Source organism: Balaenoptera acutorostrata, chromosome 15 (genome assembly GCF_949987535.1).
Source record: "Balaenoptera acutorostrata chromosome 15, mBalAcu1.1, whole genome shotgun sequence".
Taxonomy (NCBI): Eukaryota; Metazoa; Chordata; class Mammalia; order Artiodactyla; family Balaenopteridae; genus Balaenoptera; species Balaenoptera acutorostrata.
This window is the reverse complement of record NC_080078.1, coordinates 39,740,288-39,766,862: the sequence shown is the minus strand read 5'-3', so window position 1 is coordinate 39,766,862 and position 26,575 is coordinate 39,740,288. Positions and strand designations below refer to the sequence as shown.

Below are 26,575 nucleotides of genomic sequence, written 5' to 3'. Positions count from 1 at the left end.
CCTGCTATAAGGCCCGCCTCCAGCCCCAGCTGCTTGGAGGCAGAACGAAGAGACCAGCACCCAGTGGTCCATGCTGCACTGAGTTGAACCAGTGGCTCTGCAAACTCTTCAAGGTGGACACCACCTCAACTACATAGATAGTCACATGGCAGGCGCAGGGCTGGGCAGGACACCCAAGTTGGAAACACAGGTTCACTGCCAGTGAGTGCCACATGAGCTCCCTGCGAAACATTATACAACCAACTAAGAAATGCACTTTACAACGAGGTCTCATTTCACACCGTTCCAAGCAGAAATCTACAAGATCACCATCAACGTGTGCTCAAGGAGGAAGTGACAAAAGATGCTCACACATCATGTGGCTGGAGGATGATGACAAAGCCTCTTGAAAAGCAATTTTTGTAACACCTACCAATATTTATATATTGTATTCCTTTACCCCAGGAATTCTAAGGAATTTTATAAACCCTCAAACACATACAAAGATGGTCACTAGATTACTTGTTCAAAAATAGTTTCATAGGGACTTCCCTCGTGGCGCAGCGGTTAAGAATCTGCATGCCAATGCAGGGGACACGGGTTCGAGCCCTGGTCCGGGAAGATCCCACATGCCATGGAGCAACTAAGCCCGTGAGCCACAACTACTGAGCCCGCACGCCTGGAGCCGGTGCTCCACAACAGGAGAAGCCACTGCAATGAGAAGTCCACGCACAGCAACGCAACTAGAGAAAGCCCGCGCGCAGCAACAAAGACCCAATGCAGCCAAAAATAAATAAATTAATTAATTTTTAAAAAAAGTTTCATAAAAACTTAGTCATCAAAAATTTTTTTTAAAAAGCAAAGGCTTCTAAAAAAAAATAAAAAGCAAAGGCAACAAAAGCAAAAGTCAACAAGTGGGACTACATCAGACTAACAAGCTTCTGCACAGTGAAGGAAACCATTAACAAAATGAAAAGGCGGCCTACTGAACAGGAGAAAATATCTGCAAATCATGTATCTGATAATAGGCTAATATCCAAAACACAAAAAGAACTCTAAACAGAAGGGAAAAAAAAAAAAAGGTAAAAACATGGGCAGAGGACCTGAATAGACATTTTGTCAAAGAAGACATGCAGATGGCCAACAAGCACATAAATAATTGTTCAACGTCACTATTCAGCAGGGAAAAGCAAATCAGAACCATAATGAGATATCACCTCACACCTGTCAGAATGGCTGTCATCAAAAAGACAAGAAATACACGTGTTTGTGAGGATGCAGAGAAAAGGGAATCTTTGTGCACTGTTGGTGGGAATGTAAATTGGTGCAGCCACTATGGAAAACAGAAAGGAGGTTCCTCAAAAAATTAAAATGGAACTACAATATGATCCAGCAATTCCAGCTCCGGGTATTTTTACCTGAAGGAAATGAAATCACAATCTTGAAAAGATAGCTGCACCCCCATGTTCACTGTAGCATTGTTTACAGTAGCCTAAACATGGTAACAACCTAAGTGTCCCCTGATACATGAATGGATAGAGATGATATGGTTGTACGTATACAGTGGGATGTTATTCAGCCACAAAAAAGACGGAATCCTGCCATGTGTAACAATATGGATGGACCTTGACAGCATAATGGTAAGTGAAATAAGTCAGACCGAAAAAGATAAATACTGTATGATCTCAGTTATATGTGAAATCGAAAAAAACCCAAACCCATAGATACAGAGAACAGACTGGTGGTTGCCAGAGGTAGGGAAATGGGGGTGGACAAAAGGGGTGAAGGTGGGAGAATAAAAGGATATAGTTAATTACAGCATCATAGTAGGGACTCTGTGTAGCCTTCAAGAGCACAGCTGTTATGGGAAGGTCTCACATGTGGAAGGTCCCACATATACCCATGCACACAACATGTCCAGCGACTGTCGTCACCTCTCTGTCTTTTTGCTTAATATATTTTTACACTGTTTTGAGTCTATTTATAATCAGAATCTGTTAGTTAAAATAATGAAAAGAAACACAAAAGATACAATAAAGGATTATCTGTCCTGAGTTATTCACTAAGGAATTCCTCCAGGAAAGCCCAGTTTCTGTGCCCAATATGAGAGCTTGGTTACTCGGCGCTCCAGCCTCTTCCCTGAACTCTGACCAGGCCCGCTGTCTCCACCTGCATGTCTCTTAAGCTGAAGGGATGTCTCTTAGGCCCGAATACAGCCACAGCCAAATTCTCCTCCCCACCTCCTCCTAATCCCAACACACCATTCCCAGTCTCCCCACTGCCATAAACGGCCACTCCTGGTCAGAAACCCTGAGCCAGCTCCACTCCCCCTTTGCACAACTCGCATCCGTCCACTAGCAAATCCTATCAGCTCCACCTCCAGAACACATCATTCCCTCCTGGCCCTCCCAGGGTTTGACCTGCCACCTCCTCGGCCTGGGCCCTCCCAGCCAGCTCATGTTCCTTCTGCTTCCACCCTACCACCCACGAGCCTGGGCCCACACCCGAGCCCGTCCCTGGTGGGTCCTGCCCACGGCAGGCACGGCGGCGTGAGAGCGTGCTCCTCTCCGGTGTCCCAGCTCCTGCCTGTCCTGCTGGCCAAGGGCTGCTCCACAGGAGGTGCTGTGACAGGTCCCCCTCCACCCCTGCCAGGGAGTCCACATCTTTCTAGGGAAGAATCAGGTGGCCACAGCTGCTCGAGTAGCTTGGGTGTCCTGTCCACACCACACAGCTGTGCACACAGGTCCTCCTGGACCAGCCAGAACCTCGCCTGACTGAACGTGCTATGTGTTTGCTTATTTTCTTTTAGGAGCCACCCAGGTAACTGGCAGACCTCAACTGTCAAGGATAATAAATACGCAATGCTGCCAGGAAGAAGTGGGGTGTCCTCAGGTCGCATGTGTTCACCTCCTGCTCAGTCGTTCTTCCCGCTCCCTCTCCTCTCTCCTCCTCAGCCGATCCTGATTTCTCTTCTCCTGCTTTTCAGCCACAGTTTTCTAAATAAAAAGGTGGAAGATGGGGGAGGAGCAAGTCACACACTAGAGTGAACATTATTGAACAAAGCACCTTTATGTGACCTCAACACTGGCAATTTAAGAACCTAAGAGAAACTAAGGGAACAGGAACACATTCTTCATAAAACCTCTTCAACAATGGAAAACACATGGGGAAAAAAACGCTTTATCATTTTATAAGTTCAGTGACAAACTACATATTCTAAGTGCTGTACATCCAAGTCACAGACATTTTATCATATTGCTCACATCAATCCATAAATTTAGGTTTTTTTTACCCTAAGGAGACTCCACAAACTTCATGTAAAAGAGAAAACATGTATCTGACCGAATCCATCTTGCTGCGGGAGCCAAGCTGCAGCCTGTCCCGGGCAGCAGGCTCCGCACGTCCCATCAGCCTGGGTCATGGTGAGCGCAGTGTGGACAAGGAAGGCCGACAGGCAGAAGGTGGCCTAGCAACCCCCCTGCCAGAGCACCATCCACCGGCTAGCTCAGAGTACCCCAAAATCAACTCAGAGCCTTTCAATGCCTCCCCTCGCGCTGCCGAGGGGAAGGCCCTGAGGGGGAGGAACTTAGAGCCAGGAGACAAAGGCCCGAGAGGGCATAAAGGGTGACCTTAAATCTCAGTTCTGATGGGAGCCAGTCCCCAGGAAGAGAAGGCATGGCCAGGACAAGGAGAGGCCGAGAACCGGCCTGTGGGCTGGCATCACCTCCTTCCCAAACCCTCCCCACTCCCTAAAACACTAGGTTCCCCCACCTGAGGAAAGTCCTCACTCTTCTCACCCTGCATCCACCTTGGAGCATGGCCCGGGGGGTGCACGGCCCAGGCGGGGTGCACACCTCCGGTACCACTGGGAGTGAAGCCATCTCTGATTAGGGCACACAACTCCCACCTTCCTTATCGTTAAGAGGTGCACTTCCAAATACATTTTCTGTTGATAGTTTAACAGCTATTTATCAAAATCTGTAACTTAGTTGGGTTGTCCTATCAACTATATACTGCTCATAACTGCAATGACAATACATGACTTCTAGATCAGGTGAATACTTAAGTTCTAAAGGTTTCAATGTATTCTGAAGCAAAGGTACATCTTAAGAAAAAAACAAAAGGCTTTCAGATATAAGAAACATCAGGACAAAATTCTGAGGTGTTATGGAATGGGAAAACAATTTAAAGGAAATTCCCTAAGGAGATTTTTAATGGGAATGGTAGTTGACACCAAATTGTTATTTACATTCTACTGACTACATATAAAATATTTTTATGTATTTTATACCCATAAATTTATAAGAAAAAAATTCCAACTTAAAAATGTGTGACAAAGAATATCATTTTTCAAAATTCTACTGGGAGCACAGGAGCAAATGTTTCAAGACCAGTGCTGAGACTGCCACCCAGCTCCCTCTCCCAGGGCCGAGTCGCACATCACTTATGGGGGACCGTCCTTGGGTGCAGGGCCCTGCCACCCACTGCTCCTTCCTGGGGGCACACAAGGCCCAAGGCCTTGACTATCGTGGTGTCCTACAGTCAGGTGTCATGTGTCTGTCCTTCCAATCGATTTCAGATGTCTGGATAAAAGGCCTGCACATTTCCCAGCATCCCATCATAGGGTCCCAGTACACAGTTAGGGAAAGCACCATCCATTTGAAGAAGACAATTCAAAATATCACAAACTTATTTAACCTTCCTCCTTGGCATTCTGTACCCAAGATGTCGAATGTTGTAGAGCTTAACCCAGAAAAAGGAGGAGTCCCGAGGAAGGGACACAGGCATCCAGTAGTGGGGCAGGGCTATCAGAAAAAGCCCCATCACCTTCTCATCCTTCTAGCCAGACCACCCTCCATGTGTCCGCCTCTGTCCAAGAAGAAAAACTACAGACTACTGGCTCTTTCCCATCACCAACAGAAGTGTTTTCAGAGGGGTACGAGAACTCTCTGTACCGTGGGACTGAATTCTGCCATTTTCCTCTGTAAACAAGGGGTAGCAGACTAAATAAATATGCCAGGCTCTGCTGGATTCTGAGATCTTAGATCTCTTGTAGGAACATACGGATAAAATCTGAGTAGTTCACTGTAAAACTCAAGTATAATACCAAGGCATGATCTTAGGATCAGAACAGAAGGTTTTCTGTACCTCCACCAAAAACCCCCCCAAAAAAACAAAACAAAAACAAACAAAAAAGAACACAAGGTTTTCTACAAGCAAAGAGATGTGAAGATGATCACAAAACTTCTCGGGTTTCTTCAGAAACGCAACACATTAACATACCCTTAACTGATCGAGCTTCTCACGGATCTGAATGAACCCCAAGTGTAACTTGCCCCCGAAGTGGTCTGCAAGACGACGGTCATTGTCATGGAGACCAAGGTAGGCTGAGCAGACTTCACAAACACGCAGCTTCTGCTGCTGAAAACTGGATGCAGGCATGGAATTCCTGTATTCTTCCTGGAGAATGGGAAGAGAGTGAGAGTCAAATGCCACTGTCTACTCAGCCCCTAAAATGGAAGTATGCGAAGCGACTACAGAGATGACTTTTTTTTTTTTTGGCTGCGTGGCATGTGGGATCTTAGTTCCCTGACCAGGGATTGAACCCCGGGGGCCCTGGCAGTGAAAGTGCCAAGTACTAAGTACTGGACCACCAGGGAATTCCCTAGAGATGACTTTTATTTTTTTAATTTTTTAAAATGTTTTATTTATTTTTTGGCTGCATTGGGTCTTCGTTGCTGCGTGGGCTTTCTCTAGTTGTGGCGAGTGGGAGCTACGCTTCGTTGCGGTGCATGGGCTTCTCTTGTTGCGGAGCACGGGCTCCAGGCATGCGGGCTTCAGTAGTTGTGGCATGCGGGCTCAGTAGTTGTGGCACATGGGTTGAGTTGCTCCACGGCATGTGGGATCTTCCCAGACCAGGGCTCAAACCCATGCCCCCTGCCAGTGGATTCTTAACCACTGCGCCACCAGGGAAGTCCGAGATGACTTTTAAATACGTAAAAACTGAATCGTTCAAAAAGCTTCAGATTCTTGTAACCAACCCAATTTTAATTGTTTATTTAAGAAATGAACTACCAGTCATGATTTCAAAGCAACATGGGGTATTCAGAACACTCAGACACACAGGATGCTGTGTGTGCTAAAAGGCCAGCAGGGAAGGTGAGTCCCTGCTATGGTGGAGAGCTCTGCAAAGACCAAAGAAACAAGAGGGGAGAATCTTAAACAGGGGTCTTAAAAAAACAAACAAAAAAACTAAACCAAACAGACGAGCAAAAAACACAGGAGCATCTATGGAGATTGTCCTAATGTTCAGGAAACTGTATCCCAACGCAGCCCCAAAAGGTAAAATTTGGAAGGACAAACACATTAGACACTCTCTTCAAAGGAGGAAGTGTGCCAAACGTAACAAAGCACACTCCCTCCTGCAGCCAGTGCAGTCTGAGTCTAATCATAAGAAGTCACTCGGGACTTCCCTGGTGGCGCAGTGGTTAAGAATCCGTCTGCCAGGGCTTCCCTGGTGGCGCAGTGGTTGAGAATCTGCCTGCCAATGCAGGGGACACGGGTTCGAGCCCTGGTCTGGGAAGATCCCACGTGCCGCGGATCAACTAGGCCCGTGAGCCACAACTACTGAGCCTGCGCGTCTGGAGCCTGTGCTCCGCAACAAGAGAGGCCGCGATAGTGAGAGGCCCGCGCACCGCGATGAGGAGTGGCCCCCGCTTGCCACAACTAGAGAAAGCCCTCGCACAGAAACGAAGACCCAACACAGCCAAAAATAATAAATAAATAAATAAATAAAATAAAATAAAAAAAAAGAATCCGCCTGCCAATGCAGGGGACATGGGTTCCAGCCCTGGTCTGGGAAGATCCCACATGCCGCGGAGCAACTAGGCCCGTGAGCCACAACTACTGAGCCCGCACACCACAACTACTGAAGCCCGCGTGCCTAGAGCCCATGCTCCACAACAGGAGAAGCCACTGCAATGAGAGGCCCACGCACCGCAATGAAGAGCAGCCCCCACTCTCTGCAACTAGAGAAAGCCTGCGCGCAGCAATGAAGACCCAACGCAGTCATAAATAAATAAACAAACGAACAAACAAACAAATAAATAAAAAAGAAGTCACTCGGTCTCAAAGCAAAATACACGAAACACAAAAGAAAATGAACCAGAACATGGTTACTCCTGCTTGTGCTCAAGTTAAAACATTCCTTCAAAATCTAGGTTTAAGAAATGCATTTCAATAATCATTTGCCCTTAAAGGGAAGATTGAATGTAGTAACCTTCCATTAATTCACACATTCAAAATGTTCCCTAGGAAATGCAAATCAAAATAAGACATCACATCACTCACTAAACAGGCAAAGATACAGAAAGGCACTCTGGTGCCCAGGACCCCCAGTGTCCTTACTCTGGCCACTGTCCCCATCCTCATCACCTGAGCGCCCCCCATAGGCCTTCCTCAGAACTACAGGACAGGACAGGATTGGGTAGGGTGCCCTTCCTCCCCTTAGCAGGAGGCAAGGCTGTCTGGTCATCCTAAGAAATGATACAGAGAGGTGCTGCGTACACTTTACCCAGTTTCCCCCAATGGTTCTATCTTTAAAAACTATAACTCAACATCACAGACAGGACGCTGAGTGATACAGTCAAGGTTCAGAACATCCATCACCACAAAGGTCCTGCCTGCTGCCCTTTCACAGCCACACCCACTTCTCTGACTCCTGGTGACCACCAATCTGCTCTCCATTCTTATGGTTTGGTCATTTTAAGAATGTTATATAACAGATCCACATAGTATTTAACCCTTTGGGATTGACATTTTTCACTCAGAATAATTAGAATTGATTTTGAAAGAGATTAGAGGAAGGCATTCAAAGTTTTACAACTACAGAAAGGGGCAGAATAATATCACAAATAACCAGTGTACCCACCATATTTAGCACTTTTGCTTAAGGTTTTTGGTTTTCTTTTCTTTTTTTTTTTTTAATTATTTATTTATTTATTTATTTATGGCTGTGTTGGGTCTTCATTTCTGTGCAAGGGCTTTCTCTAGTTGTGGCAAGTGGGGCCACTCTTCATCACGGTGCACGGGCCTCTCATTATCGCAGCGTCTCTTGTTGCAGAGCATGGGCTCCAGACGCGCAGGCTCAGTAATTGTGGCTCACGGGCCTAGTTGCTCTGCGGCATGTGGGATCTTCCCAGACCAGGGCTCGAACCTGTGTCCCCTGCATTGGCAGGCAGATTCTCAACCACTGTGCCACCAGGGAAGCCCTTGTTTTTCTTTTAATGAAAGATGTAGAACATTATGATGGAAATTCAGTTCTTGATGTGTCCCTCTCTAGTGCCAGTTCTCTCCCTCCCAGAGGCATTCGTGTGCGTTCAGCATAATCTTCAGTGCTGTCTCTGTACTTCATTGCACATGTGGACCCATAAACTGTGTCTGCACGTGGGGCATTTAGAAGTCCTGAATCAGCGTTACAGGCCTTTCTCCCACCTGTGTTGCTGGCGAGCTCTCTCCAGGATGCTGCAGGCAGATGTGTTCAGTTCGTTCACTGCTGCAGAACTCCATTTCAGGGGCACATGGCTGTTTGTCCATGGGTGGTTTTCTAGGTTACCGACGGTTGCTCATTTTACCAGTTCTGCTGTGAGCGTCCTTGCAACTGTCTCCTAGCAAGGATGCTTGGAGTCCTGGGCACAAGTTGCCATGTGTCCCCTATCCTGCTGCCCTCTTGGCTGTCTGCAGCCATCCAAGTGGTGAACCCCACATCTACAATTATTCAGCCTATGCATAAATCTCAGAGCCATCTCACGGGTTTTTGGTGTCTGCTCTGCTCTTAAGAGCAGGAAGGCCTGGCCTCAGGACTCGCTAAGAGGCCACAGAGCTTCCTTCCTGACCCTCTGGCCTTTCTGCTGGAGCTGTCAGCAACCGAGGGAGCCTGACTTTTTTTTTTTTTTTTTTACATGTAAACACAAATTTCCCATTTAAGTATACAGGGGTTTAGTATACAGCCGTGTAGGATTTCTACGCAGGACTTGCGACTCTTCACGCACACGTCATTGCCTCAGTGGGCCTCGCTCGAACACCCACAGGCAGTCAGCAGGATTCGTGTGTTCAGCTGAGAATCGTTGTGTCATCGCTGAGCTGCTACTATGTATCAGGCACCATGACAAGCCGGGGGTGCAGCAACAACCAAAACCAGCCCTGCACTGGGGCACCGCCCACTCCGCCATCTCACCTCTACTCACCATTCTGAGAACCTTCTCATCTGGTCTCAGCTAAGGGCCTTCCAGGGTCCCTCTGCCCTACCTGGACACGCCCTGCACCCCCCAAGTGCACCCGTCTTCATCAGAATTAATCTTATCTGTTGCTCACATTCCCTTCTGCCTGGCCCCCCTCCCCACAGCAGTGCCATCTCCAACAGGACAGGGAGTCTTCCGGCTTGCTCACAACTAGAGAAGTGCCTGGCCCATAGCTGGAGTTTGACAAGCACTTACTAAAGGAACACACCCGCCCCGTCTTCCTCTGACTACCATTCCCACCGTTCTCGAAGCCTACCCAAGCCATCTCCGATTCCAGCAGTGAGATTTGAGAACCAGGGAGTATGCAACAGAGGAAATAATCTAGGAGGAAAATAGTTGTCACGGATACAGACATTGAGTCCCTGACTCAGCTTCTCCACCACACAGCAGTGTGTCCTGGCCTGGCAGCCTAGCGGACACCACCTGGGTACCACCCGCAACCTGCACGGGTCTCTCTACTGAGGACACAGTGTCACTAAGCACCAGGCCTCACCGTACATAGCATCTGCAAAGGAAGTCTGGCCCAATTACACCAGCTGAACACCCACCACGCTGCCCCCTCCCTGGGAGCCAGATGGACAGACAGGAGGTGCTCACTAACACTCCTGCGCTGACTGTTATACTCAGGACGCACTCTACACATGGGAATAATGCGCAGAGCTGGCAAGTGCCTAGTCTGAGGCCACACAGGGTCACAGGGGCAGAGTGAAGACACAAACCCCAGTGTGTGCTGACTCTAAACCGTACAATCCTGACAATATACCACCCTATTTCCAACTCCTTCCCAATATGTATACAAAAAAAGAAGGCATGGCTTAATTTTAGCCCAAACGGTCAACTCTCTGGAGTTACTACTTCCTCCCTCTCTAAAACATTTTTGTCACCAACCTCAGCTTCTTTTTTCTTTGCACGGACTTTCTCCACTTCCATAAGAATCTTCTGGGATTCATCCACATTTCCTTCGGCTCCTAGCTGTTCAGCTTTAGCAAGAAGCTTCCCTATTTCTTCGTTCAACTCATGTACTTTTTCTGCCTAGGAGAGAGAAACAATCAGGTAAGGAGACATCTAAAAACAACAGATTTTTTAATGCAAAGAAAACGAGTGTTTCTCCTGTTGCATTTCTGGTCTGTTCCACTGAAAATATTAGAACAGCTGGAAACCCTCACTGATGACATGCGAATTCTAACAATTACGACATCCTTAATCCCACCACTGAGACTGATCATAACTAGACCTGTGCACCGCGTTCCAATAAAAGCAGTGGCACCGCTGTTACTGCCAACAGGTTGCAAGGACCATCATGTGGGTCAGCTTCTAGGCCATCTCTTTTTATGCCTTCTATTACAGTTCAATCTTCTGGGTAAGGGTAATAAAATGCATGGGTCTAAATGCATACACTTATAATTTAAGCAAAATGCCTAATTATTGGGATTTGTTTTCAGAAATAAAACGGCAATGTTGATCCCGTTTGCAACTATTTCCTAAGAAATGCTTTTATAAAACTGAAAGGAAAAAAGATATTGAAGAGAGTTCCGCTGAAGAGGAGACAAGGGTCATCCAGATGACACACAGGCCAATTCCACACAGATCTACTTTCTTCTTCCATGATATGGATGCACCATAGTTTAACCATTTCCCTGCTAACTTTTCTCATTTCCTGTTTTATATAGGGATGTTAAAAAAAAAAAAAAGAACTTTAAAACACACGCACACGTGCACACACACACAAAAAAAACAAAACAAAACAAACAAAAAAACCCCACACGCACAGTGCGGGGAGGGGCTAAGAGCTCAGCGACGGCCTTCCCTCCTCACTGGGAACAGCCAAGGCGGTGGGTACCATCCACCCCAAGATGCACACTCAGCAGTGACCGTGACTGCCAGCCCGGTGGCAGCCCAGTTTTTACGACAACAATGTGAGGCGAAGGCCTCCCCAGCATACCTTTGCGGAAACTTCTGCACTGATCTCCTCCTGCGTCTCTGCCAGCCGCTTCTTGGCAAGCTCAGTTCTCCGATCACACTCAGCGATAAAGGACTCCAAGTGATCCATCGCCTAGCTCAGGAGAAGAAGAGAGCTACAGTCAGTGACGTGCCTCCGACCTCAGAACTCACGTGTTCGACAGGAAATAACAGTCCTGGGTTGGTTCTTAAAGCCTGTAGGTTCAGTGGGAAGATCTGAAGCTACACTACAGCTAACATGTCCACAATCACATTCAATCAAGGGTCTCTGTTAAACCAAATGACCACTCAAAAGCATGGTCTTCTCATCTGATTTATTTATTTCCAAAATTTGTAAAAGAACCCCCATCCCTCAACAACATTTCCAAGAAATTTTTGAGGAAAATTAAAACACCTGGCCGTAACTAATAGTGGTCTCTGAGGGTCAGAAAAGGCTGGACTGAGCTAATAATGTCAGAGGCCCTCTCCTGGTGAGTCGTGGGAGATGCAGATGATGTACTCACTGGTCTTTGTGAGCCACGTAAATATTATTCCCTCATGTTCTGAGGGTAGAGTTCCCCCTTCCACCTCAAAACAAAACAATAGAACAAATGTTACTGAGAGCTGTGAACACGTTTAGTTATTGCCCACCGTCTAAAGTAGCGGGAAAACTGGTTACTACTTACCCAAAAAGGTAAAGGAAAAGACACTCTGAAAAGAGTTGGTGGGAATCAATAAAATACTAATTAATAAGCAGTCACATATGCTAAGCACTTAATTTGCCGTAATTAGTCAAAGGTCCCAACATAACTTCAGATAAACATACAAACAGGATGTCACTTTCCCAACTGTCAGGCTAGGACCAGTGATAAGTAGCACCTCCCAAGTTGCTGAAGTCAGCATCATGTTACATAGACAGCAAGTGAGGTTAGCAGTGGATGACGGGGTTAGACAGGGTGAATGATCCACCGCTGAAAAATAGAGAAAGGAAAGTTCTGGGTGGAAATGATAATAAGGCAGGTGAAAGTTAGGCCAACGGACCAAGGAGTGATAATCTATGTCTCTTCCTCCAAATATGGTCAGGAGAGAGCACTCCACAAGGATTGGTGTGACACTGGAATGGACAGTAGGGACACTGGAGAGGATTACAGTCCCCTCTTTTCAAATGAACGCATACTAGGGAGTAGGTCAAGACATGGAAGAGGCTCGTGATAGTGCCAAGCCCCACTGCCCACAAGGCCAACTCCCAGATTTCACTCCACACACTTGGAACTCAGGGCCTCTTTCCTGTCATTGGTCCCCAAATATTCTCGATAAACATTTCACTATGTTCAAATCAAACGAGCAGGAAAGCCAATGACTGGCATTTGTTTGCATGCATGCACTGCATTTCCTGGAAGTATGTCAACTTGACCACCTCCGCTGACAAGGTGGGGACTCGCCAGGATCAAAGTGCCAGTGAGCTGACTCGGGTCACATACCACCTGTGCTCACCTGGAACAACAGCTCCTAACAGACCAGCCTGAGAGGTCCAAGGGTCATGCATGCACATGTGCTGAGACTTTGATGCAGAGTTCCTCTACTGTCTACCCAAAAAGAGGGATCTCACACCTAACACAGCCAGGGATCCGCTCAACAGGGGTTGAGTGGGGAATACACATTGACAGTTCTGCCAGTGCCTTTACCAATCAAAGCAACCAGCTGCATATAAGCAAAATATAAACTGACTCGGACATCTGATAAGCTAAAAATTAAATGGTAAACTTCACAACACAGACAAGACATACTGCAGAGACGTCTCTTAACTGCCATGTTCTTTAAAAGATGGTTGTGTCCTACTGCCCCTCACTCTCTTCAATGTGTTTCTCAATTCTAGATTGGTTCCTAAATCAAAGAGCAGGTTTAGCGTTCCCCTGGTGGCACAGTGGTTGAGAATCTGCCTGCCAATGCAGGGGACACGGGTTCGAGCCCTGGTCTGGGAAGATCCCACATGCCGCGGAGCAACTGGGCCCGTGAGCCACAACTACTGAGCCTGCGCGTCTGGAGCCTGTGCTCCGCAACAAGAGAGGCCGCGACAGTGAGAGGCCCGCGCACCGCGATGAAGAGTGGCCCCCGCTCGCCGCAGCTGGAGAGGGCCCTCGCACAGAAATGAAGACCCAACACACCCAAAAATAAATAACTAAATTAATTAAAAAAAAAAAAAAAGGTACTCAAATCTAAAAATTAAATCTTAATCACAAGATACCACTTACTAGGAAGTCATCCATCTTTGCAACTCAGGGGTGGTGTGATGAACCATGAACTACCCAGGGGGCCTGAGCACACCGCTAGCACAGGGGGGCACACAGGTCTCACTGCCACTGGAGGCTGTCCGTCCACACACAGGACCATGAGGTGCTCTCCCTGACCCTGCCTGCCTAGCAGCATCAGTGAGCCTAAGAGGAGCCCATGCTGTCAGCAGAACAGTCACAGCAAACGTGTGCCTCAATACAGCCACGCAGGGGCTCTCAAGGTACCCAATTTTCAGATGAAGAAATGGAGGCACAGTCTCCAAACTCCTGAGCAATGGCATCAGGATGTAAAGACCCTTGTGGTTTGACTCCAAAGTACCTACATTTAGTCCTCACAGCTCTGAGGCAGTTATCACCAGCCCAGTTTATAGAAAATAGAAAAGGGCAAAATAACTTGCCCAGGGTCGCACAGGGACTCTCACCCAGGACCTGACTGAGAAAGCGTGATTGTCACACTGCACACCTGTAAGACAGAGACCAGGTGTAAGCAGAACTGGTCCCATTAGTTGATATGGTGTGTTGCTCTGGAAACCTGTCAAATAAAACATCACAAAGCAAGACAATGTGGGGGAAAAGTGAACCATATTTTCACTGAATTAGAGAGAAGCAAATCTTTACATTTTCCACAAGTGAACACTGAAGAAACAGGCTGCCCCGTAACCTTAATGTTCTGTGTGTCTCTGTCCAAGCTGAAAAACTTGAGATGTATTTATAGAAATGACCAATTCCCTCTCCTAGGGAATTCCTGGATATAACACTCTCAAGAAATCAAGGCCTGGCCCTGGTGCAGTCAGGATGAGGCTGTACTGGGCTAGAAGGAGCCAATGGTGAGGCACTTTCTCCCAGATAACCTGAATTTGGGGTGGAAAAGTGCCAGAGGTCCCAGCCATCAGCCCAAGCTGAGGATCTAGGCAGCGAACACCTACACAAAGAAACACCTTTATGACAACTCTGTCAGGCCCACAAAGAAATACCTTTTTACACCTTTCTGACTGGCAAAAACTGAAAGTTTGGTAACTCGCTGCTCTGTTAGTGAAGATGTGAAAATGGGAACTCTCACACATCACTGGCGGGATCATTCACCCCTCTGGAGAATTCCATGACACTAACTACCAAAACGACAAAAGCACATCCTTTCTGGGCCAACAGTCCCGCTTCTAGGGATCTTTCCTAGAAACACTCACAATGTGCCAATGTGCAGTGCAGCACTATGACCATCAACAGGGAATGGTCCTATAAAACAGACACACATCCTGTGGAATACTATGTAGACACAAAAGGATGAACTACACTATACGATAGGAAATAATCTCAAAGATATGCTGAAAACTTAAACCAAAAAAAAGGGAAGGGAGGACAGATATAGAGCATGTGTGCAGCAGACTATTATTTGTGTTTAAAAAAAAATAGAAGGGGCTTCCCTGGTGGCGCAGTAGTTGAGAGTCTGCCTGCCAATGCAGGGGACACGGGTTCGAGCCCTGGTCTGGGAAGATCCCACATGCCGCGGAGCAACTGGGCCCGTGAGCCACAACTACTGAGCCTGCGCGTCTGGAGCCTGTGCTCCGCAACAAGAGAAGCCGCGACAGTGAGAGGCCCGCGCACCGCGATGAAGAGTGGCCCCCGCTCGCCGCAACTAGAGAAAGCCCTCACACAGAAATGAAGACCAAACCCAGCCAAAAATAAATAAATAAATAAATAAATTTTTTTAAAAATAGAGGGCATTCCTGGTGGCACAGTGGTTAAGAATCCGTCTGCCAATGCGGGGGACACGGGTTCGAGCCCTGGTCCAGGAAGATCCCACATGCCGCGGAGCAACTAAGCCCGTGCACCACAACTACTGCGCTCTGGAGCCCGCGAGCCACAACTACTGAGCCCATGTGCCACAACTACTGAAGCCCACGCGCCTAGAGCCTGTGCTCCACAACAAGAGAAGCCACTGCAATGAGAAGCCCACAGACCACAACGAAGAGTAGCCTCCGCTCGCCGCAACTAGAGAAAGCCTGTGCACAGCAACAAAGACCCAACACAGCCATAAATAAATAAATAAATAAAATTTATAAAAATAAAATAAAATAAAAAGTAGAGATACATGTCCCTCGGGTATCCACATAATCTCTAAAGGAAAGAGAAGAAACCGAACAACTCGTTACCTCTGGGGCCAACCAGGGGGCTGAAGAACAGAGAAGGAGGCAGGCTTCACAATATACCTTTCATATCTCAAACTCTTAACCACGTGAGTGTTTTACGTGTTTTTAAGTTACGGACAGGACTTCCCTGGTGGTCCAGTGGTGAAGAGTCTGCCTTCCAATGCAGGTGATGCAGGTTCAATCCCTGGTCAGGGAACTAAGATCCCATATGCTGTGGGGAAACTACACCTGCGTGCCACAACTAGAGAGCCCGTGCTCTCCAACTATTGAGCCCGTGTGCTGCAACTAGTGAGCCCATGCGCCACAACAAAGAGCCCGCATGCCGCAAAGAAAGATCTCGTGTGCCGCAACTAAGACCCAATGCAACCAAATAAATAAATAAATCAACAACTGACAAGCAGTAACCCTAGTGACATAACTGATCTAGGCAATAATCCTCAACTGCTGCTTAAAGCATTAGGCCAAAGGCTGATGGGGGCCTGTGCAACCAGGTCAGGCTGCCTGTGACACCCAATTCCACTGACGTTTTGCCACCTGATGTGACGCACCAGCCAGTGCCTGGCCGGCCCCTGCACTAACTACTCTGTCAAACGAGAACCTGATTCTGACCATCAAGCTTCCAGATCTAACTCCCAGGTTACAGGAAATTTCAAAGATAAAGGAAAACACGTTAAAAAGACTGCATTATAGGGCTTCCCTGGTGGCGCAGTGGTTGAGGGTCTGCCTGCCAATGCGGGGGACACGGGTTCGAGCCCTGGTCTGGGAAGATCCCACATGCCGGGGAGCGGCTGGGCCCATGGGCCACAATTACTGAGCCTGCGCGTCTGGAGCCTGTGCTCCGCAACGGGAGAGGCCGCGATAGTGAGAGGCCTGCGCACCGCAGTGAAGAGAGGCCCCCGCTTGCCGCAACTAGAGAAAGCCCTCGCGCAGAAATGAAGACCCAACGCAGCTAAAATAAATAAATAAATAAATTTATTTAAAAAAAAAAGACTGCATTATAAGGATGCAATCAGCAAAATCCAGGATATGAGAGACTTAAAAATTAATTTCTTCAAACAAACAGATTTTAAAAGACTTACAATACATCTTAACATGTGGCTCTTATTTTGAATTCTGAGTCAAACAAATGATCATAAAAAAATACTTTTTGAGATAGTCTGGGAAATTTGAGGACTTAGATAATGTTAAAAAATTATTTCTTAAATTACCAATACTTTAAATAAAATTATCTTCTAGATGTACTATTTGCAGTACTTACAGATGAAATTCTATGTCTAGGAATTACTGTAAAATAATCCAGTGTGGAAAGACAAGAATAAAGATGAAATAAGAGTCTTCACGTCAACAATAATTGAAAACTGGGAGATGAAACCCAGAGATCTCTTTATATTATTCTGTTTACTTCTGCATGTTTAAATTTTTCCTCAACATATTTTTAGAAACATGCTAATATGATACAAACTACTATATACAAAATAGACAAACAAGGTCCTACTGTACAGCACAGGGAACTATATTCAGTATTTTGTAATAAACTATAATGGAAAAGAATCTGAAAAAGTATATATATGTATAACTGAATCGCTTTGCTGTACACCAAAAACTAATGCAACATTGTAAATCAACTATACTTCAGTTAAAAAAAACAAAACAAAAACATGCTAGTAAGGAGATTCTGTCACAACCAAATATAATACCAGATCTTTGTATGTAGAGTAAAGAGAACTTCAAAAGCCAATGGCAACACTGAAATATTTACAGATGAAATGACAGGATGTGTGAGGTTTGTTTTGAGATTTGTGAGAAGTGGATACAAAGATGAAACACAGTTGGCCCTGAGCTGATCATTCCTGAGGCTGAGTGATGGGTGCATGGAGATTCATTATACTGTTACATCTCCTTTTGATGTTTGAGATTCTCCATGGTAGAACAAACAAACAAAAAACCCTGACCATCCAAGGTCAGCCTGTGGCACTTGAGCAGCAAGCTGTTGCTTCCTTGCACCTTAAAGCTGTGGTAAGGGACTGCCTCCAGGGAGTGGGAGGGGCACAGGGAAAGGCGGCCTTTGGTGTTTTCTATGATAGTCAATGAATTCTGATTCAGCCACACACTTCCAACCAGAGCACACAGAAATCTCCAGTATACACAATTTTATCTTTGTCTTGCTCATGATTTCCTAAGGAATTTTAAGTCATTGAACAGGTCTCACAGTTTCAAGGGCACAGTCTACCATTTGAGTGCATCATAATTTGCTCATTCATCATTGAGTCTTTTTTGTTGCATCCAACTTTTCAATCTTATAAACAATGCTAGCTACCACAAACATCTTTGTGTACCAGTGTTTGCCTGTGTTTTCAATCACAGTTGACCCTTGAACAATGAGGGGGTTAGCAATGGATCGTGTAGTACTGTAGTATGTATTTATTGAAAAAAATCCGTATGTAAGTGGACCCACACAGTTCAAACCTGTGTTGTTTAATAAGAGGCCACTGTACTTCCTTAAGATAGAGATTTGTAGAAGTAAGTTACAAGGTAGAAATATTTTAGCAACCTGACTGGACCTAATAACTTTTCACGATTTAGCATAATTCGGAATTCCCCGGCGGTCCAGTGGTTAGGACTCTGTGGTTCCACTACAGGGTGCACGGGTTTGACCCCTAGGTGGGGAACTAAGATCCTGAACGCCATGGTCAAAAAAAGAAAAAAAGAAAAAGAAAGCATAATTCTTTCTCCTCCCCTAAGAAATAATCACTTAAGAGCTTGGTATATACCTTTTAAAATTGTATTAAAATGCATATACAAGCAAACAATTTTTACTCCATTTAGGAGTTTTTCAAGCTTTTTTCATTTTTCACATCAATACACGCATCTTCTATATCTATAGCTGTGTTTCACTGTATTTTAACACAACTATACCCATTCCACAATGAATACACATTTGCATTTTTTCACTTTTCACTAATCCAAAACGATGCAATAAACATCTTAAGTCTTCTCATACATAGGCAAATATTCTAGGACAATTTCTTACAAATTGCTTAGAGGGGACTCAAAGTCTATAAATATTTGAAAGTTGTATAAAGGGCTGATGAGCTCTTATAAAAGATTTACCAAGGGACTTCTCTGGTGACGCAATGGTTAAGAATCCACCTGCCAATGCAGGGGACACAGGTTCAAGCCCTGGCCTGGAAAGATCCCACATGCTGCGGAGAAACTAAGCCCGTGCGCTACAACTACTGAGCCCACGTGCCACAACTACTGAAGCCCATGCACCTAGAGCCCGTGCTCCGCAACAAGAGAAGCCACCGCAATGAGAAGTCCGCACACCACAACGAAGAGTAGCCCCCGCTCACTACAACTAGAGAAAGTCCATACGCAGCAACGAAGACCCAACGCAGTCAAAAATAAATTTTAAAAAAAACCTTGTATGATAAACATGGCTTAAAATATAATTCAAATGCCTGTTACATTAATAATATATTTAATTTTTTCATTATTAAGACAAAATAAATGCTGTACTTTTTTTGTCAGCTGTCTCTCTAATACAACCTAGATAAAAATAGCTCCTAAATATCCCTGACTGATATGCTAAATGGAATGATTCCTCTCCCAGCGTCATTTGATGCTGCTTGCATTAATTCTGGCATCAATCTTATTATACTTTCAGAGACTTTGGAGATAAATGTTTGGCCCACCTCACAGATTCACTGTCAACAGTGAAGGCATTCTACCAAAACATCTGGTGAGATACACAAATATAAGTTATTAAGAAAAATCAGAACAAGTCATGATTTAGCGATGGTTCACAACTTGTGAAAACAAAACCTGTGTCCATCTTCCAATAGTGATGACTACACTGTAGTCCCTCCAGAAACCAACCTCTACATGGGAGCTGCTGGTCCCACGCCTGGGAACTGAACAGCCCATGGGCTACGTACGTGGCAGGCTAGGAGCCTAGCACCAACAGCAGGTCATCAGGAGGCAGCAACAGGTCAGTGATAGCAAGAGTCAGCTCACTGGCCACATCTGGCCAAAAAGCTACTGAGGTGTTGTGATTTACCAAAATTGCAATTTTGACAAGAAAAATCACAACTAGCCTTTCTGACATATACATATATACACCTATATACATACATATATATACGTATATACATACATGCATATATATATATATATATATATATATATATATATATATATGTGTGTGTGTGTGTGTATATATGTATCTGTTCATCCTGAATGGCCTATCTTTGAAAGATACAGGTGACCGCTGAAGACAGGTACTGGATGGCTAGTCACATGCAAAGGGGAGACTTTTCACCTCGAATCTGTAACAGTTATGTTACCTACCGAAGAGATTTAAAAATTGATATTTATCAAATTCTTTTAACAAATCTATATTCTGGAAAAGCACTTTATTTTTTCCTTCTAAGTTTATTCTGCATAACTAAGGGGAAAAAAAAGTTATTTTAGTTTGGTATTTTAAAGTCAGGCCACATTTACCTCTATTAAAGTAACCCATCCCGTGCACCACAATGAAGAGTAGCCCCCACTCGCCACAACTAAAGAAAGCCCTCACGCAGCAACGAAGACCCAATGCAGCCAAAAATAAAATTAAGTAAATAAATAAATAAATAAATAAACCCATGCACATCTAAACACTACTGATATATACATATATATTAAAAATTTTGGGCTTCCCTGGTGGCGCAGTGGTTGAGAATCTGCCTGCCAATGCAGGGCACACGGGTTCGAGCCCTGGTCTGGGAAGATCCCACATGCCGCGGAGCAACTAGGCCCGTGAGCCACAACTACTGAGCCTGCGCGTCTGGAGCCTGTGCTCTGCAACAAGAGAGGCCGCGATAGTGAGAGGCCCGCGCACCGCGATGAAGAGTGGCCCCTGCTTGCCGCAACTAGAGAGAAAGCCCTCGCACAGAAACGAAGACCCAACACAGCCAATAAATAAATAAATAAATAAATAAATAAAGGAGTTCCTTTAAAAAGAAAAAAAAAGAAACACTCATAAATGAAAGAAGTTGAAACCACGGCAAAATGTTCATTGCTTCCCTATAAGTGGCAGGATACTCTGCTTCCATGGAAATCTAGGACTCATCTAGAGGCAGAGCATTAATATCATCCTGAGTATATAAGCAAATTTCAGCTCAAGTTATTCCTCTTTCTCAAACTCAAAATTCTCATACTGAGAAGGAAATCTAAAGAAAGTGTCCCTAATACAGCCATGTGCTTTGATTAAAAAAAAAAAAAAAATTTAAGGCAGGGTAAATTTTATGGCTTGTGAATTATATCTTAAAGCCATTATTTAAAAAACCTTTTTATGGTAAACTCTCCCTAACACCCAGAGATACCTGCTTAGCGCTCCACAAAGCACCACTCACTGTGTGGCAGGACCACACCTTAACGCAAGTAGCCCCCACTAATAAACAGTTCCAGTACATCCTCCTCTTTTCACTTCAGTCTTTCACTTTCACAAAAAAAGCTGCAATGGGCACCTTTTCTGTGTACCCATTAACACGTATCACTAAGATACAGTCCCAGCAGAGTTCTAGAACAAGTGTATACAAGCATTTGACATGCTGAGAACCTCCTGACAAGACTGCCCTCCCACAAACACAGCTGCTCCAAGTCACCCTTCGTTCTTCAGGACAGGAGGCCCTCCTCCGTAGGTTTACAGCACTAGCTATCAAACATTTCAACATGAGCCATCTGTAAGGTCAAATATGATTTTTAAGGAGTTGAAAGGACAGGTGGTTACCTCTTTAACGGGAAAAGGTATTCCTGCAAATGATAAATTTTCACAATACAAAAAGGTCTCGTGACCCACTCGAGCCCTCCAACTAAGACAAGAATGTTCATAATCTCTTGGTTTCTTCTAAAACTACTCTGTACATCTAGGCACGTCAATGAGTATAAATGTCCTTCCTTTTTAAAAATCACACTACGGAAGCCATCATATCACACTTGCTTTTCCTCTTTATCTCGAAGATAATTTCACAACAACATACACTGAACTACACTGAACTCAATCCTCTTTCCATAGCTATACATCATTCCATTGTAAAGAAGAGCAATGACTTAGCCAAGCTCTCACTGAAGAAGCCTACAGGGTTCCGGCTTTCTGCAGCTCTAATGCTGCAGGAATATTCTGGAGCAAATTTATCTTTGTACATATGCACAAGTATCGGTCAGATATACTCTCAGAACTAGCACTGCTGGGATATGCTTTCACATCTTCAGATGCTCAGTTACCCAGAAGGTGTATCAGGATTACTTAACTCTCCATCTCCATAGCTCTGAGTGAGGGTGAGTATCTGCCATAGGATTAGATGCCTACCAGAAAGTGTCCTTTTCTATTCTTCTCCCATTTTCTATTCAGCTATTGTTATGGTTCTTCTCAATCATGATGAATTCTATATACAAAGCATACTTGCCCTTCGTTATATATGCTGCAAATATTTTGTCCCAGTTGAATTGTCTTATTTTATGTATAGGAATTTTTGATATGCTAATATTTTAAGTCCCTACTCAGAAAAATGTATCCATCTTTCCCTTATAGCTTCTAGGCTTTATAACATGTCAAGATGACAGAACAAAATTCTCTTTTGGGGGATCCAACCTGGTTTTTCCCCCAACTAGCTGATCCATAGTTCCTAATAGTGTTCATTGAAAAACTCATCTCCACAGTGGCTGAACACATGCCTTTCACAAAATACTAAATTACCATATATGTTTTGGTCTTTCTGTAGTCTAAATTTCTTCTATTAATCTATTCTTCAGCATAAATTCATCAGGGCATTTAAAAAGTACACTGACATTCTCATGTAGCAGAAATGCTTAGATTTGTGATCCAAAAAAATTACGTTACTAAAATTGAAAATTTAACCTATACATTTGTGTATCTATCTGTTTCTGATATCCCAAGGTAATGGCCTCTTTACATAAGCATTTTTCAGGTACTAAAGAATTAAGACTCACAATAAAGAAAACTTCCATCTCCAAGCCCCATCTATTAGTTGAGCTGTTTGTTGCTAAAGGCATTTTTAGTTAATTCAAAGATTCAACCCTGATGTTGAATACTGTACTTGAAAAAGAAATGATAATTTTAATCCCTTTTTAAGATTACTGATTTAAGTAGAATTGACTCTAGCTATAATATATCCTCTAAAATGTCCATTGGCAGAAAAAAAAAGTCTTTCCTTGGTTTTGCTTTTCTCTTGACTTCCTCCCACCAAGCTCAGTGCCTTCCCAGTCTTCACTAAGGAACCTGAATGGCATCAAACCCCTCACTGACCTCTGGTCACACCAGGGATGGAGGACTTGGAAAAAGAAAAAACTAACAGAATGACTCCATGGGAATTCCCTGGCAGTCCAGTGGTTAGGACTCGGCGCTTCCACTGCAGGGGACCTGGGTTCAATCCCTGGTCAGGGAACTAAGATCCCACAAGCAACACAGAGTGGCCAAAAAAAAAATCTAAATAAACAAACAAATAAATAAATAGAATGGCGTGACAATCATGCATTCTCAATGGGGACAGGGATGAAAACTTGTCATGAAGAGTGAAAAAAATCTTAGATATTACAATGGTTTGTGGCCTGGAAAGGATCACATAAACTGATATGCTGGGTATCTGTGGTATCAAAATTTCATGGCAGGGAAGTAGACAAATTAGGGGAAAAGGTCTAAAAAAGGTTCCTTTGGGAGGCAAAAATGACAATAAAGTTATGAAATGCCATTTTATAACCACTAAATTGCAAAAATTTAATGGTCTGACAATACCAAATGTTAGTGAGGATGTGTACACTGCTATTAGGGCTGTAAACTGATACACTTTCTCAAACAACAGGGAGAAAAAAGAAAAAGACAACATTACAGATCTTGCAAGAATAAACGTGCCTCTCCTACAATCCAGCAATTCCTCTCCTAGGAATATACCCCAGATAAACCCTTGTACACGTGCACCAAGAAGGTATTCAAGAACATTTATAACACTGTTCATAATAGTTTAAGAAAAAAAAAAAAAAAAAAAGAAACTAGTATCAACCCAATTGTCTATGAATACAAAATGGATAGTTTGGGGAATACTCAAGCAGTAATGAAAACAAACAAACCAGACTCAACAAAATATGTAAACTGGAACATAACACTGAAGGAAAAAAGTTATTAAAGATTACCTATGCTATGAAACCATTTTTATAAGACTCAAAAAGAAGGATAAACACAATGTCCAAGGAATCATAAAATATGTAACAAGAAACATTTTTAAAGAAAATGATACGTACAAAACATAGAACGGAATAGGGATGGTAGACACACAGACACAAATCGGTACTGGCCACGTTCTAGCTCCCAGCCAGAGAGCGGTGGAATGACATCTATTTCATTATTCTGCTTCATAACTTACGTAGGTTACATTATTCTTGTTAGTGCAGTATTTGGCTCTTCACAGTAGGGAATAATTAACACAAAATAAAACTTACATCCAATTCAAAAAAGAGGTCCCTTTCTTTACTTGCAATCTCATAATCTGCTCGGAGGGCCAAATCGTGGATTTTGGTACATTCTCCTAAATCCATGCGCTGTGAGAAAGAAACAAAAATTTACACATGAACATCCACCCATTTGTAGGAAGCACGTGACCTGGTGTTTTAGCTGTCATCAAAATAAACAATATTTTGGATATTAACTATGATAAGAAAATTAAAAAACAACATGGCTAAAAAGCCTTATTTTCCTTTTATTGATACCATCATGACTATATGACACTCAGAACAGATGCATTTAAGTGTAATGATTTATATCTCTTATAGAACCAGAAACAGACTAGTAATGTTTTCATTATTTAGCTTTTGCCAGTTTTATTACTGCATTAGTCACATAAGAAATGTTATTCAGTGAATAGCAGCATGAAGGGTGAGAGGGTGGCAAGGAAGAGGCCAGGAAACGAAAGTATCACTGATAGCAGCAAGTTTCCATGCATTCCTTCTTGCAGTCTTGACTACTCAAGATGCTACAGAGACAAAAAGAGGAAAAACGAAGAACAGAGAGAAACCAGGTTTTGGAAATTACAACATAACCTAACACCAGGCTTTGTGTAGCTCTCTGTATACCAAAGGAAATAACGCAGAACAGCTGATTCAGAGCCAAAGCAATTCTCCTAACCTGCTAAATGGCTCTGGACACATAACTGGGAACACAGGCTGGACCACTCACTTGCCCCATTTGAAAAACAAAAGGCTCTTTTAACAAAACTAATTATTTGTGTTACCAGTAAGATTCGCCTGATGTGCTATTAGATGTTGTGAGCACGTACAGAACAATTAGCAGTGCATATTTCTTATCTAAATCCTAAGTAGAGGACCCTGTACAGGGACACCCCCACCCCCACCCCTGCCTCTGATCATCTAAACAGCAACAGGGACGTTTGGATGCTGAGGGTCAGACTAATAAGTCAGAGAATGCAAGTTAACAAAACCCAACAGCCCAGTAAGGAGACACCTCGGGAACCCAAGCTGTTGGTCACAAGTACGACTAGCAAACAAAGAATGATGGAGTTCAGGAACTCCTTTAAGCTCAAACTACAAGTGTGTTCAAAACGAGATTAAAAAAATCTTCATGGGTTACAAAACCCTCAATATTTTAGTTTTTAGGCACATGAGAGAGGCTCGCGGTGCCTGACTCCTGGGTCCGAATCTCAGAAAGTCTGGCCATGCTCTTAACAAAATTTCCTTCAGTATCCCAGTAACAGAGCCATGAGGGGACTGCCTAGGGCGGAGTTTATCTTCATTTTGACTGAAGGCTACATGCCAAAAGCTCTTTTCTCCTTCATTATGCTTACTCCGAAGTCATGTGTAGTTTATGCATGTTGGTTACGTGGGGAATCCAGAGGTGGGAAACAGAAGTTCCAAAAGCCAAAGTTGCAGCTAAAATTGCTATCGCTGTAAAGCTGACAACTTTTGCTTCCTTCACTCTTTTAAATAGCAAATATAATTCTTTAAAAATATATAGCTTCCACAAACAAAACTAAGTGCAACAACTGAAAAATGAAAGATAGCTATCAGAAATTCTTTAAAAGCTAACGAAATTCTGTTACTCAAAGAAAAACCACCTCCAGATGCCGCAAGCACCGAAACCGCTGAGTACTATAATTTTAACTCCAAATCAATTTCCATTCTAAAAACTTCAACTGTCAAGAAAATCTCAACATTAGGGAACCACACATAAAGCAAAATTCACCACTATCTTCCTTCAGGTGGGAGCTCTCAAGCAGCCACTGCTAAAGCAAGTGAAGACAGGCCTGGGGTTCCATGGTTACTCTGGAGGTAGCTTTTCAGCTTTGCCAAGGAGGCAAGGAAGTACTGGCCAATTCCCCTGGCAGCCAAACACCAAGCAGAGCTGAAATACCACACTCATAAACTTCTTCCAAAATATTCCAAATGGCTGTCAAATTCAGCATGTCAGACTCCCCCTTTTTTTTTTTAACTGAACAAACATCTGTGTTCTCTACCCTCCAGTGGTCTCACACTGCAGACAGGGAAGGGCAAATAAATAAAGGCTCCTTCCAGAACCTTCAGAAAACCACAGTTCTTCCACCGAGACAAGTTACACTACCTTCCCTCCAGCTATCCCTCCGCTCTTACTAATCAATACATTTTCCCATCAAGCCTCAATAAAATGATTGCTTCCATTCCTCCGTTGTCTCACCCCTACTGACAGGAGACGGTTCTGAGCAAAAATTTGGGTGTGGAGCACCCCTTGGCAAGCTGAGGGTTATAACCATTTTCACCTTGCAGCTGTGTTCTAAAGAATTATATTCATTCCAATTTAACACAACACAAACTCTACCTCTCACTTGCCACCTCCACGAAGCCCACACCAGTAAGGCTCAACCTTTACAACACCCTC

General features: G+C 44.1%; 1 protein-coding gene across 3 annotated transcripts in view; it reads right to left on the bottom strand.

Moving 5' to 3' along the window:
• The window catches only part of LUC7L (LUC7 like), a 32,269-nt gene that overhangs the window by 1,772 nt on the left and 3,922 nt on the right, over positions 1 to 26,575 (bottom strand). For all 3 annotated transcript variants that reach the window (XM_057528557.1, XM_057528554.1, XM_057528556.1), the window contains 5 exons: positions 24,151 to 24,249; positions 11,221 to 11,331; positions 10,167 to 10,310; positions 5,263 to 5,439; positions 2,887 to 2,975 (listed from right to left, as the gene is read on the bottom strand). In XM_057528557.1, the coding sequence (XP_057384540.1) occupies positions 2,887 to 2,975; positions 5,263 to 5,439; positions 10,167 to 10,310; positions 11,221 to 11,331; positions 24,151 to 24,246 (617 nt within the window). In that variant the 5' untranslated portion in view covers positions 24,247 to 24,249. The remainder of the gene's footprint in view (positions 1 to 2,886; positions 2,976 to 5,262; positions 5,440 to 10,166; positions 10,311 to 11,220; positions 11,332 to 24,150; positions 24,250 to 26,575) is intronic.